Raw genomic sequence first — 19,761 nt, 5'->3', positions numbered from 1 at the left:
CTAATAAAGTGGGGGTAATTACATGATTTTTATAATAACTTGACTTAAAGCCACAATCTCCTTTCCTATTAATTAAAACATACACAATATTTGCATTGGCCTATGTGATTTTGAATAGTATTTGTTTTTTATCAGGTGAAGTTTAAAAAATGATTTTTATTTAACAAGATCAGTCTATAATTTTTTTAAATCATAATTCAATTAGATCAAGCATAGTTGTACACCTGCTGCAACCATCGTTTTCGAAACATTTTCTTTCTTCTTGAACTCTTTGATAGCAGCTCCCTTTTATCCCAACCCCATCACCTCCATGAACCCTTATTATATATTATGACTATTACTTTTGCCATATCTTAGACCATCCGTTCACCTACATTCTGTTATTTGTTACCCTTGAGTGGGGTTATACATCATTGCTATCAGTAGCCTCCCACCTGCACCCTCAGGAAATCGTGGCACTCTTTATTCATTTATAGGTAAACAACACCCTAAAACACTGCTCCATCGGTGGAACTGGGAAAATATTTGCTTCCCATTGGAGGGTTACATGGAAAGAAATGAAACACAATGAGATTGTTATCTCAGAAGATTAACAGAGAAGTTACAGTGTGCTTGTGCTACTTTTGGGCAAACCTACTCGGATAAGTCTGCAGAGAATCAGACAGCCTGTCTGTGAGTAGGTGAGACTAAAGCATATAATGCTTTGGTTAAAAAAGCAAACCAAGCTAGATTATGGCAGATGTGACTAGGTGAAAATTTAACACCTAATCATATGACTTCCCTTTTTTGATCCATTCAAAAGTTGTTCTAGTTTTCAATATTTTATGCTTTTTTTAGCTTGAGGTTTTTCTCTTATTTTATTTTGATATTGCTGCTGGCCTTTTTTTCCCCTTTAGTATGTTTTTTTGTATATAAAATCCAAGATGGGTGAATCTAGAGACAGTTACTGGATTAACGGTTTCTTGGGGGCATGGCAGGGGAGGTTGGGGGAAAATGAGGAACTAATAACAAGGAGTACAAGAAAGAAGAAAATGTTCTAAAATTGATTTTGGTAATGATTATACAACCCTGCTTGATATGATTGAACTACTAAATTTTATGATATGTGGACATGTCCCAATAAAACTGCTAAAAAAAATGCCAACTAACCAAATAGCCCCCAAACTTCCTATTGTCTGCTATGGGAGAAAGAACTCCATTTCACCCTTTTGTCTTTGGCTCTGGGACTTCCAGGCCATGCACCTGAGACTTTGTGCTGGTGAACAGTAACTGGTCAAACAAACAAAACTCAAACAGAGGCCAGTGCCAACTAATTTCAGCTGTCTCTCATGCCAGATACGCTGACACAAAAGCCCTGACAGGCAGAGACCGTCTCGGTAAAGAACATTTCATCTTAGGAAGATAGCACGCTTCTTGGGACATGGAACCTTTGCATTGGGAATGCTCCCAAATCGTGTCCCAAGCATCTCTTTCATTTATATCCTTTCTGGTTATGATAAATCTCTAGTTGTATGTATGGTACAAGCTTGGTTTCTATGCGTCATTCTGGCAAATATCAAGCCTGAAGAGGGAGTAGGAACTAATAAATCAGAAAGTAAGTTGTGTCAATTTTTGAGCTTGCAACTGACATCTTGAAGTAATGTCAAATAAGCCCCCAATCTGAAGTCAACATGTCTGACGACTGAGGTGTCATGTGGACACACCACACTTGTGGTTGGCACCTGTCTACTTGTCATTGGTTTGTTGTTGGACACTGATTCTATGCGTTGATTGCTACAAATAATGCTATAATGAAAATTGTTGCACACGTTTGAGACTTCTGTATACATCTAAGAATGAAATTGCTGAAGCTCATAAGGTGCTTCTTAACCTTCTGAGGAATCAGCAAACTGGTTCCCACCACAGTCGCACCATGCTGCATTTCCACCAGCTGTGTAAGAGTGAGGGGATCTCTCCTCACCAGCACTTACTGACAAGAGTCATCTTTGCAGGTGGGAAATGATTATTGTGGTTTTGATTTGTACACCTTTATGAGGAGAAAGACGAGGCTTTCTACTCCTGTAAAGAGTTGGTCTCAGAAACCCACAGTGTTGGTTCTTCATTTGCATAATCTATAGTATATTGACCTATACCCGCAGTGTGCATACTACTGTTTGTGGCCCAGACCACATAAAAAGTATTAAAACCTGTTTTTTTGTTGTTGTTGCCATTTTCATGTTTTCTTTGGTTGCTTGGTTTTGCTCTGTCTTGTTTTTATGCATATTATTATCCCTGCAGGCCTATCTAGATAAGATAGGCGGGATAAACAATCTGGAAGAGAAAACAATGGGACCAACAGTTGGGGGGACAGGTCAGATGGGAGGGGGATATGGAAGAGGGACAAGTGGGGGAAAGAAAGTGGTGTTAACCAACCAAGGGACAAGGAAACAACAAGTGATCCAAAATCGATGGTGAGGAGGGTGTAAGATGCCTGGTAGGGCTTGATCAAGGGCAATGTAACTGAGAGGAATTACTGAAACCCAAATGAAGGCTGAGCATGATAGTGGGACAAGAGGAAAGTAACAGGAAATAGAGGAAAGAACTGGAAGGCAAAGGGCACTTATAGAGGTCTAAATATATGCATGTACATATGTAAATATATTTATATATGACGATGGAAAAATAGTTCTATGAGCATATATTTATAGGTTTAGTGTTAAGGCAGCAGATGGACATTGGGCCTCCACTCAAGTACTCCCTCAATGCAAGAACACTTTGTTCTATTAAATTGACATTCCATGATGCTCACCTTCCTGACATAAAGCGGGTGCATAAGCAAATGTGGTGAAGAAAGCTGATGGTGTGCAGCTACAAAAAAAATATAGTGTCTGGGGTCTTAAAGATAAACAAGAGACTATCTAGGCAACTGGACACCCCCTTATAGAAGGGTCTCAAGTAGGAGACGAGCCAGTCGGAGTACAGTGTAGCAACAATGCAACATACAACTTTCCTCTAGTTCTTAAATGCTGCCCCCTCCCCCCCATTATCATGATCCTAATTCTACTTTATGAATCTGGCTAGACCAGAGGATGTACACTGGTACAGATAGGAACTGGAAACACAGGGAACCCAGGACAGATGAACTCCTCAGGACCAGTAGTGAGAGTGGCAATACCGGGAGGGTGGAGGGAAGGTGGGGTAGAAAGGGGGAACCAATTACAAGGATCTACATATAACCCCCTCCCTAGGGGACAGGCAACAGAAAAGTGAGTAAAGGGAGATGCCGGGACAGTGTGAGACATGACAAAATAATAATAATTTATAAATTATCTAGGGTTCTTGAGGGAGGGAGGGTGGGGGAAGGGAAAATGAGGAGCTGATACCAAGCGCTCAGGTAGAAAAAAATTTTTTTGAGAATGATGATGGCAACAAATGTACAAATGTGGTTTATACAATGATGGATGAATGGATTGTGAAAAAGTTGTACGAGCCCCCAATAAAGTGATTAAAAAAAAGTATTAAAGCCATCAAGTTGTTCTTGAGTTTGCTCACTAAAGGTCAATCAACACAGACAAAGTGACAGACCCTCTGGGGTGGAAACTATGGCAAAGGTAACTCGTTGTGGCTTAGAGAAAAGCCTCCTGACCTGTCTTTTCTCCAGGAACTAAGGCAAAAGGAGACACAAAGGAACTTATTGTATGCAGTTTGTATGTTTCTAGGAATTTATCCATTTGGTGTAAGTTATCAAGTAGGCTGGCCTAGTTTTGTTTACGGTTCTCTCATGTTCCTTTTAATTTCTGTAAAGTCACGAGTGGCACATTAAAAATAGAGACTAAACACTATTAAATACTATACTTGTATTAGATTTCTTAAAATTAAAAATGAGATCAAGGATGTTAGCAGTTTAAAGAAGCAGGCAAGAACATTATCAAGCTATCCAAATTCGACTTTTTCTGAAGAAATAATAATATAAAGAAACAACCTGCGGGGGGTGAGGTGGGAGTGGGGGGAAATGTATGTGATACTGTAAGTAACTTTCCATCTAGCTCAATCTTAAATTGCACAAATACATGCAATTATAAAAACTACTTTTATGGACAAAAGTTAGCATCACACGGATTTTCTATTATTCTACAGTTAAAATTCCCAAATGAATATTTCTTTAAAGACATAAAATCTTAAATTGCTATGTATAGCAAATAATAAGACCAACAATCATATCTTTCTTCTGATATTATTCCAATGTAACGATAATTTAACTTCTCATACAACTTTCCAATTAAAATGGTTAGCTACACAACACAACACAGCATGTAACCTGGACTCCTCATGCAGATACTGGTAGAAGTTACATGCAAACAGTGGAGTCTTCCCAAAGTTAGTGTAACAGCCAAAGGGCTTCTCTCCCTGCCACTGGCATATGGAAAATACAATGGAGAGCTGGGAATTCTAAGACAGAGGGCTGGCAAACTTTTCCTTTAAAGAGTTTATTGTTGTTAAATGCTAGAGTTGATTTTGTTTGTTGACCCCATGTACCAGAGTAAAATAATCCCTTTGAATTTTCTAGGCTGCAATATTTATAAGAGAAAATCACCAGTTCGTTATCTATGGGAAGTGATGGGTAGGTTAGCGGCCAATCACTAAACCATGGTGCCACCAGGACTCTTTGGTAAAGAGCAGATTTTACAATGTAATCTTTGTTGCGACTACTCATCTTTGACATTATAGCACAAATGCAGCCATAGTCAATATGCAAACAAATGAGCATGTCAATATTCTAAGACAACTTTATGCGATATGAAATTTGAATTTCATATAATTTTAATATGTCAAATCTTCTTTTGCTGTTTTTCAAATACTAAAGAAAAAATATTCTTAGATCGTGGACTACATAAAAATAATTACTCCCTGTAACGCCTTCACGAACATGCAATGGTTATTTATAAACAAAAGGAAAGTTCCTGTCTATAAATTCTTGAAAACAATACTTACTGTTCTCAATGGTTGGATCGTAGGAATCAACAAACTGGCCTTCAACAAACTGTATTGTCAATGAAGATTTCCCTATAACAGAAGAATTGGTGTATTATAGTTAAAAAGCATACAACTCTACTGTTGATCCATAACAAAAAATACAGTATGTGATCAGATTAAAAAATGAAAGGATTAGAATCAGAAAAATACTCCTTTATCATCTGCGTAGTTTCAAAAAAGAAAATGAATCTATGAATTTGCATTACATGGAAGGAATATAAGCAGCTATGTTTTTTATGAATTAAACACTTCTGTGACATTAATATTAGCCAACAAGCACAGCAAATATTGTTAGAGGTAAACATTTAGACATATGGTTAGTAGAACTGGTACCAACAGATATAACTTTTAAAGCAGATAACTTGAAAATATTTAACAAAGCTTCGAAACAAACATCTTTGAAGGCAGAAAACTTGTCTCAGTCTCCAGGATTATATGTCTAATTATGACATCAAGTTGATTCTGGCTCATGGAGAACATGTGTGTCAAAACATCACTATGCCAAGTGGCCATCTAGCTCAGAAGCAACAAAGCCCACAGAGAAGAAGCACACGGCCTAAGAGAATACAAGTTGTTGAATGGACCATGTAGCAGACACCAAGGAACAAAAATAATCATTGTGTGATCACCTTCCTCACATAATCGCTGAAGACGAAAGTGTGCATAAGCAAGTGTGGTGAAGAAGGCTGATGGTGCCCGGCTACTGAGAGATATAGCGTCTGGGGACTTAAAGGTTTGAAAGCAAACAAGCGGCCATCTAGCCCAGAAGCAACCGAGCCCACACGGAAGCAGCACACCAACATAGGTGACCGTGAAGGACAGAGGAGACCAGGTCTCAAACAAAGGTGGGGTGGTGGTGAGAATCACATCACCGTGAAAGAGGGGGAGTACATGATGAGTCACTCAGGGTCCAGTGTAGCAACAATGAAACTCAAAACCTTCCTCTAGTTCCTGAACGCTTCCTCCCCTCCCAATTATCATGACCCCAAATTCTACCTTGCGGACCTGGTTATACCAGAGGATGTACAGCGGTGCAGTGGGGATCTGGAAACACAGGGAATCTAGGACAGACGAACCCCTCAACACCCACGGTAGGAGTGGCGACACCAGGAGGGAAGGGGGTGTAGAAAGGGAGAACCGATCTCGGAGATCTATGTGTAACGTCCTCTCTGGGAGATGGGCAATGGGGAGGCGGGTGAGGGGAGATGCCGGGGAGTGTAAGATAAGATATAATAATTATTTATAAACTATCAAGGGACCAGGGGTGGGATCGGGGAGGGAGGTGAAGGGGGAAAAAAAGGGAAACCGAGCTGATTCCAGGAACCCAAGTGGAAGGTGAATTATGAGAATGACGAGTGCAACGAATGTATAAGGGTGCTTTGCTCAATTGATGCATGTACAGATTGTGGTAAGAGCTTTATGAGCCCCAATAAAAAGATTTAAAAAAAGAAAAAACATCACTATGCTTCAGAAAGTTGGGAAGCAGGTTACCAGGTCTTTCTTTGGCGTCACCTATGGATAGACTCACCCCTTTCAGTTAGCAGCTGAGTACATAAACCATGTGCACCACCCAACGATTGTCTGGTATAGACCAAACAAACAGGGACTCATTAGCAATATAGAAAAGCATGCATACTCTCTGCTTTCTCATTTTCGGTCTCCCATTACCAGATTCAGCCTATCTCTAGAGCAATGTTTTCTTTTTCTTTGACAATTTTTAAATACATAATTTTATTGGGGGCTCTTATACAGAAGAGCAATGTTTTCCAAACCAGGGTGTGAACCAGTAGTTTTTAAGACATATTTGTGTAGAGTACTTACGATGGCTCTACATGCATGTTTCTGACCACTAAACTGCCAAGGGAACCAGCACAAATCCTGGAAGACAAGAAGGGCTCCATGACCAGTCTTCCTGATAAACCTGAGAGGGTAGGAAGAGGTGGCTCCATTATGGGAAAGAAGTCATTTCAAGGCAACACATGATATTTACAGAGGTTGGCCTCAGGGTATCTTCCTCAGAACTAGTTAAGCTTTTCGGGTTTTTTGTTTTTCTTCTCCCATTCAGGCCTCTTGGATCAATACATTTAAAAAAAGAAAAACCCCTGTCATTACCATAAAATGTGTCTTGATACCTTCTCTCTCGAAGGAATCAAAGGCTTTGGACAGCACTGAGAAGAATGGGTATTCCAGACGGAATCACTGTGCTCATGAGGAACTGAGACCTAGATCAAGAGGCAGTCATTGGAACAGAACAAGGGAATATGCATGGTTTAAAATCAAGAAATGTGTGTGCCAGGGTTGTATCCTTTCCCCATATTTATTCAATCTGTATGTTGAGTAAATAATCGGAAAATCTAGACCATATGAAGAAAATCTCAGCATGAGGAATGGACGACACATCCCTGCTTGCTGAAAGCAAGGAGGACTTGATGATGAAGACCAACTGCAGCCTTCAGAGTCAACTTCTACTCAATATAAAAGAAAAACAAAATGCTTGAACAGATAAACATCATGATAAATGGAGAAACTATTTAAGTTGTCAAGGATTTCATTTTTTGCTTGGGTCCACAATCAATGCTCAGGAAGCAGCAGTTAAGGAATTAAATGGTGACTTCCACTAAAATGGCAATGCAGGCAAATTTGTTATTTGTTCTTTCTACAATAAAGCTGCAAGGCACAGGCTGAGGAGAGCGGTGGGTCCTGGATAGTTCCGAAAAGGGTAGCGGAGTGAGCGGGACACACCTGTGGTGCAATGAGCTAAAGATTCCACCAGTGGTTGCTGTGAACTCTCCACTTGCTGGAATAGAACAGCTCCACTTGGAACTGCTGGGCAAGCTCTGGCAGGATAACCAGAAAGGACAACTGTGACTTACCTCTCTGGCCAGCTAACAGCAAAACCCAGAGAGGTGGGCACCCCTCTCTCTGGTCCCCACACTGCCCCCAATGAATACAGCAATGACTGAGTCATACCTGGTGTATTCTACTCATCGGTGGCTAGTCTCCTTCTTTGAATATGCAAGGGGTGGGTCAGGTGGGTACTTCTTATAGTACAGCTAAACTAACACAGGGGACTGAAATATCGTGGGGCCTCTGCTGTAACTCCCCAGTGCCAATACTGGCATGTACTCCAGATTGCCAGAGGCTGGGATCACCTACTTGGCTCCAGCACCAGGTTCTGGTTTGAAAACTTTAATCTCCTGGGGCAAAAAGCCTCCCCTGGGATGCTTTTATTTACTTTCTAATACCCACACCCTGTGACATTCACTGCAGTCAGCCACCACAGGACAGGAGTCTCGGGAAAAGTTTTGTTTTTTTTCTCCTTGTGGTTCAATTCTTATTTTTTGATAAACCAATATTGGGCAGACACAGGATACAGGAGGGAGGGAAAAATCCCTAATTCTTCATTGTGGGATACAGAAGTTTTTCCTGCTTGCTAGCCTGTGTGTAGTCAGCTCCTTAGAAGTTTTCTCCCTGAGGGCATCAGCATCTAAAGCAATTAGACACCACTGTCTGTCCCATCATAGGTGGGGCTCACACATGACTAATAAGGAAAGTGATTGTTTCCCTGAAGGAAAGCCCAGATACAAAGTCAAGGAGGATCCAGGTTAGACTGCCATCTTGAACCTAGGATCCACCCATCTTGTCACATGTGTTCCCCTAATCTCTCCCCTTCCTATTGTGTGCACATGCCAAGGTTGTCCCCTCCCATTGTTTGTATCCCCTATAGCACAACCCCTTCCTGTTACATGTGTGGTCACCTGTAATCAGGGGGGCTTGCACAGCCCCTAAAGATATATAAACCTTGGTTAGAAATATACTGGCTTCTACTCCTCCCTCCCTCTGTGCAGACCTGGCTGCTGAGGTCACAGTGGGCATGCTGACATGAAATGTGTCTACTCCTTTATTTTACATACACACACCGAGTACGCAGCAGTTCATGCTCCTGCGGTCATATGCAAGTGCGTAAGTTTTAAATTGCCATTACTATCATTGTTGCTGTTTGTGTTTTTGTTAGGTAGCTAGCATAAGGACTGAGGTGCTCAAGGTATACTTAGAAGTTCAAGCTTCCGGCCAGGAACGGGTGGTACACCTAGGTGAGTGTTACACCTGGATTGGCCCATCTGGGTCAAATGAATCCAATTCAGCCAATGGGGTAGACCAGGGTCGTCAGCCATGCCTCCCAGCGGAGGGCCTGAAAATCCATAACCCAGGGCCTGCGGCCCCTTCTGCTTCACAAGAGGCCATGCAGTGATCTTCTCTGGCCTCAGGACTCCATGTGTGGGTGTGTGAAGTGCCCTGTGTAAAACCTGAAACTTCTATCCTTTTATGTTTTGTTACTCCATTCAGCCACTATTTGGCGGAGTCAATAGCTCTGGCCTCTCCTCGCCCATACCGCACATACCTGGAGGTTACATCACAGTCTTGGAGACAACAGGCAATCTCACTTTATACAAAGAAGCAAGCTAGTCTGGCACAAACAAGTGACTAATATACAGAGCCAAGAGGCATTCCTGAAGAAGAAAAGCAGTGGAACTACTAGAAAAGGAATTCAGAAGAACGATGTTCTGACACTTCCAACACATGGAGAAAAAGGTCAAGAAAAAGATGAAAAAGTAGAAACCATACTACCCCCCACCTTCCTACCCACAAATAGAAATCCATAATATTAATACTAAGATGATGGAATCAAATCACAGTTTAAAAGAGAAAAGCAACAGAACTGAAGTAATGGAAGGCCCAATTGGTTGGTTTGAAGATGAATCTCTCGATTCCAATCTATGAGAACAATAATTAAAAAAAAAACACCAGCAAAATAATCCAAAGAAAATCTTAAGAATTATATGGGCCATTATCAAGAATAAAGCCCCCCACCCAATTATCATTATCCCAATTCTGCCTTGTGGACCTGGTTAGACCAGAGGATGCACAGCGGTGCAGTAGGGATCTGGAAACACAGGAAATCTAGGACAGATGAATCCCTCGGGACCAGCGGTAAGAGTGGCCGCACCGGGAGAGAAGGGGGTGTAGAAAGGGAGAACTGATCTCGGGGATCTGTGTAGCCTCCTCTCTGAGGGATGGGCAATGGGAAGGTGGGTGAGGGGACACGCCGGGCAGTCTATGATAAGATAAAATAATAATTTATAAACTATTTTCTTGGAGGAGGTGAAAACGGGGAGGGAAAAAATGGAAAATGAGCTGATTCCAGGAACCCAAGTGGAAGGCAAATTTTGAAAATGATGAGGGCAACGGATGTAGAAGGGTGCTTTATTCAATTGACGTATGTATGGATTGTGATAAGAGTTGTATGAGCTCCAATAAAATGATTTATTAAACAAAAATTTTAAAATGAACAATAAAGTATATCTCATTGGCATTTCAGAACAGGAAGAAAACAAACAAACAAAAGCAAGAGAAAACAGTCTAGAAACTGCTAGAAGAAAACCGTCCGAAAAGCAGAGAAAATAAACATTTAAAAAGCTGAAATAAATCCAAACAGGATAAACCCTCAAACAAAATCAACAGTACATATCAGTCAGAGTTTTTAATATCAAGAACAAGGGCAGAATCCTGAAGGCAGATAAGGAAAATAGAAAGGTTACCTACAAAGGGGAGCCAGTGAGTTTAAGCACGGATTTTTTCAGTAGACACCATTCAGGCATGAAAGTAATGGAATTATTTACATAAAAATCTGAAGGAAAAAAAAGCCTAGTAAGAATCTTATATCTAGCAAAATAACCTCTCAAATATGAAGGAGCAAGAGGGGCATTTGCAGATAGGGAGGAATTAAAGCAATCTAGGTGGATAAGACCAACACTACAAAAAATACTAAGAGGAGTTCTTTGGACACAGAATCAATAAAAGGAAGTCTCAATCTGAGATCACTATACAAGACATCATCATACAGAAATCAAACCACTTAAAGCACTACTCAAAATAAAAGAAACTTAGAAAACCGAAAACTCAGATATTCTTTCTGCAAGAAAGATAACTAAGAAAAAAATAGAGGGAAAGTATAGATAAAATATATCTGAATGAAGAGGAAACTCAAGTAGTTTGCAAGAGAGAATAGACAATGTTACATTTGGAAAGAAAATAATAAACAAGGTAACCTCATAGGAAATGGACAAGCCTCACCAAAATTAAAGAGAGGAAATAAAAATCTAGTAAATAAAATAACAGCAAAGAAAAAACAAGAAAACCTACAAACAGAACATACTAAAAAAATAAAAACAAACAAATAAATAAAAGGAACCTACTCAGCACAGAAATTTACAAGGAACTAAGATACTAAGGACAACACCACCACAAAAATCACACAGAAAACTGACAGCCATAAATTCATATCTACCGATGACATTTAACGTAAATAATTCACCAGTCAAATGACAGTAACAGACTGGTTAAGAAAACAGGACCTATCAAATAGGTTGTTTACAAGAAATATATCCTCAACAAACCAATATAAATCTCTGAAAAAAAGTCTTGTTGTGTTTTGTTGTACGTTGTTGCTTGGTTTTGCTCTGTCTTGTTTCTGTGCATGTTATTATCTCCGCAGCTGTGTCTCAATAAGATAGACCAGATGAACAATCTGGAGGAGAAAACAACTGGACCAACAGTTCGGGGGTGGGGGGGGCATGGGAGATGGGGGGAGGGAGGGGAAAGGAAGTGGTGTTAACAAACCCAGGGACAAAGGAACAACAAGTGATCCAAACTGGTGGTGAGGTGGGTGTAGGAGGCCTGGTAGGGCGTGAGCAAGGGTAATGTAACCAAGAGGAAGTACTGAAACCCAAATGAAGACTGAGCATGATAGTGGGACAAGAGGAAAGTCAAAGAAAATACAGGAAAGAGCTAGGAGGCAAAGGGCATTTATACAGGTCTAAATAAAGTCATGTACATATGCAAATAAATTTATATATGAGGATGGAGAAATAGATTTATCTGCATATATTTATAGGTTTAGTATTAAGATACCATATGAACATTGGGACTCCACTCAAGTACTCTCTCAATGCAAGAATACTTTGTTCTATTAAATTGGCATTCTATGATGCTCACCTTCCCTACACAATTACTGAAGAGAAATGGGTGCATTAGCAAATGTGGTGAAGAAAGCTGATGGTGCCCAGCTATCAAGATACAGTGTGTGGGGTCTTAAAGGCTTGAAGGTAAACAAGCAGCCATCTAGCTCAGAAGTAACAAAGCACCCATGGAAGAAGTAGACCAGACTGTGTGATCACGAGGTGTTGAAGGGGATCAGGTATCAGAACAAAAAAATCATATAATAGTGAATGAAGGGGTGGTATGGAGTAGAGACCCAAAGCCCATTTGTAGGCCTCTGGACATTCGCTTACAGAAGGGTGTCAGGGAGGAGACAAGCCAGTCAGGGTGCAGTGTAGCAACGATGAAACATACAACTTTCCTCTAGTTCTTAAATGCTTCCTCCACCACCACTATCATGATCCTAATTCTACCTTACAAATCTGGCTAGACCAGAGGATGTATACTGGTACAGATAGGAACTGGAAACACAGGGAATCCAAGGCGGATGATACCTTCAGGACCAGTGGTGTGAGCTGCGATACTGGGAAGGTGGAGGGAGGGTGGGTTGGAAAGGGGGAACCAATTACAAGGATCTACACATGACATCCTCTCTCATGGACGGACAACAGAAAAGTGGGTGAAGGGAGACATCGGACAGTGTAAGACATGACAAAATAATAATTTATAAATTATCAAAGGTTCATGAGGGAGGGGGAAAAATGAGGGGCTGATGCCAGAGGCTTATGTGGAGAGCAAATGTTTTGTGAATGATGAGGGTAATGAATGTAAAAATGTGCTTTATACAATTGATGTATGGATTGTGTTAAGAGTTGTATGAGCCCCCAATAAAATGATTAAAAAAAGACTTAAAGCCAAAGCCATGTCAGTGAAAAGAAACCCATTACATATTGTTAGAGATAACTGAACAAGATGACAAACACAATAAACATTTACATAACAAAGACCCCCCAAAATACATTAATCAAACTCTTATGGAACTTGAATGAAATAGCCAATAGTACAATAGCAGGAGACTTCTATAAATCACCTGAGGAAGGACAGAACAATGAAAAATTCAATAAAGATACAGAAGAACTAAACATAATTAACCAACTTGATCTCCACAGACATATTCAAAATGGACTATTGAACCCAGCAGAGAAGTTGGGTGCTCACTTGGAAGAATAGGTGGGTGTCAGAATAGGGTATAGAAAGATGGAGAGTAGAGCATGCCTGACTTCTGCCTTGTGGCAATTGACCTTTTGCTGGTGTGGAGATGACTCTCTTCCTTTCTTGTATACCCAAAGGAGGTCAGATGTACTGTTTGTTTTCTCAGGGGGAAAATCTCTCAAGCTGTATTTCCTAAGAACCAAGGCAAAAGGTCATATAAAGCAATTCATTTTACCAGAGAGGTACATAGGAGTTTTCAAACATTCTCATTCTGATGTTAATGTGCTGTTGTTCATAGTTGCATCTCTATCACAGATAGGGTCATATGAGGGCATGTGACAGTACCAACTAAAAAACCAAACTCACTGCCATCAAGTTGATTCCAACTCATAACTCCCCTGTAGGACAGAGTAGAACTGCCCCAGGGGTTCCTGAGGTTGTAAATCTTCACAAGATTAGCCTGTTTTTCTCTGGAAATGGGGCTGATGGTTTCAAACTGCTGATCTTCTGGTTATCAGTACAACACATAATCAACGATGCCACTAAGGCTCCTGCACATGACACAGATAATTCATATTTTGATTGTTTTCCAGAATTTACAGGAGACACTGGTTTAGTTTACAAAATTCTCATATACATTATTCCATTTGTTCCTATCAGCAATAGCTCAGTTGACATCATCTCAGTCTTTCTCACATTCCCTAATTTTTAAAAATGCATATTGGGAGAAAATAAGGAGAAAAAGTACTAAAAGATAAAGAAAAAATATAGAGAACAAGTAAAACTGGCTTATAAAATTTATCTTTCGCCCTTTTGCCTTGGAGAGAGCCCGGAAATAAGATGGGTCACCAGCAGCTCTACTGGAGCCACCTGCGAAAATTCAGCCAGGGTTTTCCCGTTCTTGACACGTGTGCTCAAACCGGCACGGTCTGATCTGGAAATACGGCCTCAATATGTGCCGTCAGTGTTTCCGTCAGTACGCGAAGGACATCGGCTTCATCAAGCTGGACTAAGTTATCTTTGGATGGACAATCCAACACTGCTACCCAAAAGAAGAAACAATGCCAACTATTTGTACATAAAATTTTTAAAAATTCAAGTCTGAAAAAAAATTATCTTTCATTCAGATGCTTATTGGGTGCCTACTAATGGTAAACACTCCAAAACTAGGTATATTTCACCAGGGAAAACAAAGGTAACAAAACCTATTATTCAAGTCCATGGGGGGACATGCGAAAGGGTGAGGTAGGGAAAGGAAGTGGGGGTGGGGCAACAAACCCAGGGAGAAGGGAACAACCAAGATCTAAAATCAATGGCGAGGAAGGTCTAAAATGCCTCGTTTGGGGTGGGGGGTGGTTGGTCAAGAGCAACGAAACCAAGAGGAATAACTGAGAGCTGAATGAGGGTTCACAGTGGGGCAAGAGGAAAGTAAAAGGAAGCAAAGAACTAGAAGGCAAAGGACACTTATAGAGCTATAAATACAGGCACATGCCTATGTAAATGCATTTACATACAATAATAGGGACATAGATCTATGTACATACACTTATATATTTTAAGTATAAAGGTAGCGGAGAGACAATGGGTTTCTACTCAAGTACTCCCTCAACGCCGAGCATTTTGTTCTAATAACCTGGCATTCTGTGATGTTCACCTTCCCAACACGATTGCTGAAGACAAAATAGGTGCATAAGCAAATGTGGTGATGAAAGCTGATGGTGATTGGCTATTAAAAGACAAAGCATTTGGGGTCTTAAAGGCTTGAAGATAAACAAGCAGCCATCTAGCTGGGAAATAACAAAGCCCACATGGAAGAAGTGCACCAGTCTGTGTGATCAAGAGGTGTTGACAGAATCAGGTAGCAGGCATAAGCAATCATATCAAACAAGGGGGATTGGAGGAACAACCCAAAGTCCATTTGTAGACAATTGAACATCCCCTTACAGAAGGGTCACAAGGTAGGGACGAGTCAGCCAGGGAACAGTATACCACCTACAAAACACCCAACAGTCCTCTAGTTCTTTAATGTTTCCTCCCCACCCACTAGCATGTCCCCAGGTACTGAGTAAGAGCTCTCAACACACAGACTCCAGGACTGATCAACATACAACAACCTCCCCCCGCCAAGGTAATGAACAGAAACATGGGTGAAGGGAAATAGCATATATTGTAAAGATATGAAAATCATAATAATTTATAATTTATCTAGGGTTCATGAGGGTGGAAGGGTGGGGGAGGAAGGAAAAAAATGAGCTGATAACAAAGGCTCAAGTAGAAAGAAAATGTTTTGAAAATGATGATGGCAACATATGTACTAATGTGCTTGATCCAATGGATGTATGGATTGTTTTAAGGGCTGTAAGAGCTCCCAATAAATTTAAAAAAAACAACTTATTTTTATGCCTTTAGGTGGCTTGAGAAAAAAAATTAAAAGGCTATTTTGTAACCTGTGTAAATCATGTGAAATCCAAATCTCAGCATCTCTATATAAACTTTTATTGGAATATAGCCACACTCACTTGTTTATGGCTGCTTTTATGTTACAAAGGCAGAACTGGTAAGTTGCAACAGAGATTGTAATGGCCTGCAAAGCCCAAGCTATCAACTAAATGCTCTTTTATAGAAAACACTTTCCATTAAAAGTCATCCCGTTTTTTGAGTGATTAAGTGAAGCATTTACTTAAAAATCCTTCAGTGATTTCCCACTATATCTAAAACTTTTAACATGGCCTGTAAGACTGCATTTGATAATATATAGTTAGCCCAAAGACAACGAGCTCACATCTTAATGCTATTTGTCCTCATTCACTAGTTCCTGCTGTCATACTCTCTTTACTCTCTGACTGCCAGGCTCTTTCTTAGTCCTTAAGAGCTTTGCATATACTATATTCCCTTCGCTTACAATACTGTCTTCCTTTACTTGCCTCTATTCTCGTCTCATTGGCTTTATTAACTGCACATGCGGGAAATTCTCCATCATCCAAACCAGAAATTAGTTCTCCTTTTGATTATTTCTCTCAAAGAACATAACTTCATTTTAACATTAACTAGAATATTAGAGTAAAGGCTTTAGTGCCACTACCAGGGTTCAAATCACAGCTTATTACCTGCCTGGCCTTAGAAAAGTCATTTAACCTTTTGATGACTCAATACCCTTTCCTGCAAAATAGGCACGGTATAAGTACCAACCCCCATAGACCATCACATCAGCTTGTCATACTGTGGTTCCTTGCATATTCTTACAATACGGGAAACTATGCCACCAGTATTTCATGTAACTACAGGGTCACCTATGGTAGACAAGTTTCAGCAGATCTTCCAGACTAAGAACAAAGAGGTAGGCCACTTCTAACAAAAATCAGTCACTGAAAACCTTCTGTATAGCAGAATATTGTCTGATAGCCAAAAAAAGGAGCCGTTCTGGCACTCCAAGTTCAACTGAGGAAAAGCAGTCTCCTCAAAGCAGGTCAACCATAACCATGCGGATGGAGTAGGACCTTCATTTGTTGGTGTGGTACAGCTCAAAATGAGAAAAGCTGCTAACATTTATAATCGGAACATGGTATGCACAAAGCATGAATCTAGGAAAATTGGAGGTTGTAAAAAATGAAACGGAATGTATACAGATAGATATCCTAGATAGTCATAAACTGAATTGGACGGATAAGAGCCATTTTGCATCAGACCACCATAGGGTTTACTATGTCAAGAGTGACCACCAGAGATCACATGGTAGAATTTTGCAAGACTTTTAAGGTACATTTTCCCATCAGTGCTGACTACACTCATGAAGTTTGCTGGATGTAATACACAGGAACCAAAGAGACTACATTTGTAGAAAGAAATGGAGACGCTCAATATCATCAGCCAGAACAAGGCAAAGGGCTGGGTGTGGAATAATAATACATGCTCAAATTGAAGCTGAAGAAAACTGAGACAAGTCTATGAGAACCAAAATTCAACCTTGAAAAATCCCATCTGAACGTAAGACTCCATCTGAAGAACAGAGTTGATACACTGGACACCAGTGACTTAAGACGCAACAAGCTGAGAGATGATATCAAGGCCATCATACACGAAGAAACCAAAAGGTTAATAAAAAGGAAACAAAAATCAAAATAGATGGCAGAAGGGACCCTGAAATTTGCTCTTGAACATATAATAGTTACAGCAAAAGGGGGGAAAATGATGAAGCAAAGACCTCAAACAAGATTTCAAAGAATGGCTTGAGAAGAAACAAAAATTGTAACACAATGTGTAAAGATAAGGACTTCGGATTCTATGGGCAAACTCCTGAAGGATGCAGGAAGCATCAAAAGATTTTTTAAAAAATCAAAAGAATACAGTCACTCCACTAAAAACAATTGGTTGCTGTTCAACTATTTTTGGGAAATAGCATAGATCAAGGAAAGATTGTGGTACACAAAAGGCATTGGTGAAAATTAAGCCTTTAGAAATTGACAAAATACCAACTGAAATATTTCAACAAATAGTTGCAGTGCTGGACAGGCACATTTGTCTATGCTAAGAGCTACCTGGCCAACAGCCTGGAAGAAATCTATAGCCTGTTATAAAAAAAAGGGTGATCCAACAGAATGCAGAAACCATCAAACAATATTATTGATAACACATGCAAATAAAATATTGCTGAAAGTAATTAAAAAGTGGTTGTTGTACATCGACAGAAAGCTGTCAGAAATGAAAACTGGAATTAAGATCATTGCTAATGGATTTTGGTTGAAAGTAGAAAGATGCTTACCTGTGTTTCATTGACAATTTAAAGACGTTTGATAATGTGGATCATGACATATAAATCACACTGCAAAAATAGGAATTCCATAACTCAACAGTGTTCATGCAGAACCTCTACATAAATCAAGAGACAGTTATTCAAACAGAACAAGGGGACACACACTGCATGGTTTAGAATCAGGAAAGGTGTGTATCAGAGTTAAACATTTGCACTATACTTGTTCAATCTGTATGCTGAGCAAATAATTCAAGAAGCTAGATCAAATGAAGAATACTTTATCAGGATTGGAAGCAGACCCATAAATAACCTGTGTGAAACTGATGACAGACACACTCTTGTTTGCTGAACCGAAAGAGGACTTGAAGTAATTACTGATGAAAAATCAAAGACTAAGGCCTCCAGTAGATTACACTTCAACATAAAGAAAACTAATCTCCTCACAATCGGACCAATAAGTAACATCTTCATAAACTAAGAAAGGATTGAAGTTTTTAAGGATTGTATTTTACTTGGATGCACAATCAGTGATCATGGAAGCAGCAGTCAGGAAATCAAAGGGCATACTGCAATGGATCTCTTGCAAAAGAGCACTTCAAAGTAGAAAAAAACCACAGATGTATGTCACTGAAGTGTTTCACACACTTCATGTGCATAGATGTTCTTATTCAGTGGGCGGTAAATACAAGGAGGGCTCTTGACTTCTAACGTTAGAGAACATGAGGTGTGCTATGGACTACCAAAAGGAATAGAATCTGCCTCAGAGGATGTCCTGTAGAAGCGAGGGCAGTGAGTCTTTGTTACACACTTTTGTATATGTCATCAACAGGGATCAGTCCCTGAAGAAAAACCTCATACTTGATAGAGAGTCTGCAAAAAAGAAGACCCTCACTGAGATGGATTCAGGCACAGTGGTTGCAACAATGGGCTGAAGCATGAGGATTGTGAGGCTTGTGCCAAAAAACCAAACTCACTGCCATCAAGTCAGTGCTGACCCCTAACAACTCCACTGTGGGTTTCCGAGACTGCAACTATTTAAAGGAGTAGAAAGCCCAAACTTTCTCCTGCAAAGCTACTGGTGATTTTGAACCGCTGACCAGTCGCTGAGATAGCAGTGAGTTTTGTTTATTACCGTTGTATTTCTTTACTGTCCCACTAGACTGAAGTTCCTTGTGGGGCAGAAATCATGACTGCCTTTGTGACTCTAGACTTAAAATGTATTCAAATATTTAATTAACATTTTCTGACTAACATGGACTATACTTTAAAAGTCACATTGTCATATTCAGTCAAGAGTTCCAGTGCTTCAACCTTTTAAGGGACTGAAAAGCCCTCCAAATAACTGATGAAAGTCTGGGCTCTTTCCTCAGACAAAATAAAAAAGGTATGTAACTTCAGGTGCTCATGAACTCACTAGACTCTGGGCTGGCAAAGTTCCTGAACATATGACCAGAAAATCATAGACAATGCTCTATCTGTGGTTCAGATTTCAGCTGCATTGGTTCACAATGAAAATACTACCAGCATGCAAAACCAAACCAACCAAAGCCGAGTTGACTCTGAACCACGGTGAACCCTAATTAACTCAACTCCCTGCAAAGTTAATCCAGACCTCTCACTCAACCTGTATCATACACGTGATTTTTCTGAAGTAAACATACAAAATACTTTACATTTGTAGACTGAATGTTTCTAGTCCTTTCGATAGCAAGAGGACTTGAAGATATTCTTATCAAAATTTTGTGCATGATTCTCATACAGTTAAACATGAGAACATTAGAAAGTAT

The 19,761-nt window shown here is 40.0% G+C and overlaps 1 protein-coding gene and 1 pseudogene across 1 annotated transcript in view; one reads left to right on the top strand and one right to left on the bottom strand.

The window, feature by feature from the left end:
• Nucleotides 1-19,761, bottom strand: part of RHEB (Ras homolog, mTORC1 binding) — a 53,661-nt gene that overhangs the window by 16,850 nt on the left and 17,050 nt on the right. The window contains exon 2 of the mRNA XM_075550218.1: nt 4,972-5,043. Within this exon, the coding sequence (XP_075406333.1) occupies nt 4,972-5,043 (72 nt within the window). The remainder of the gene's footprint in view (nt 1-4,971; nt 5,044-19,761) is intronic.
• On the top strand, nt 14,065-14,256 carry LOC142448374 (small ribosomal subunit protein uS14-like; annotated as a pseudogene).

Source organism: Tenrec ecaudatus, chromosome 5 (assembly GCF_050624435.1).
Source record: "Tenrec ecaudatus isolate mTenEca1 chromosome 5, mTenEca1.hap1, whole genome shotgun sequence".
In the NCBI taxonomy this organism is placed as follows: domain Eukaryota; kingdom Metazoa; phylum Chordata; class Mammalia; order Afrosoricida; family Tenrecidae; genus Tenrec; species Tenrec ecaudatus.
The sequence above is the reverse complement of the archived record's forward strand: the minus strand, read 5'-3'. Positions and strand labels throughout refer to the sequence as shown.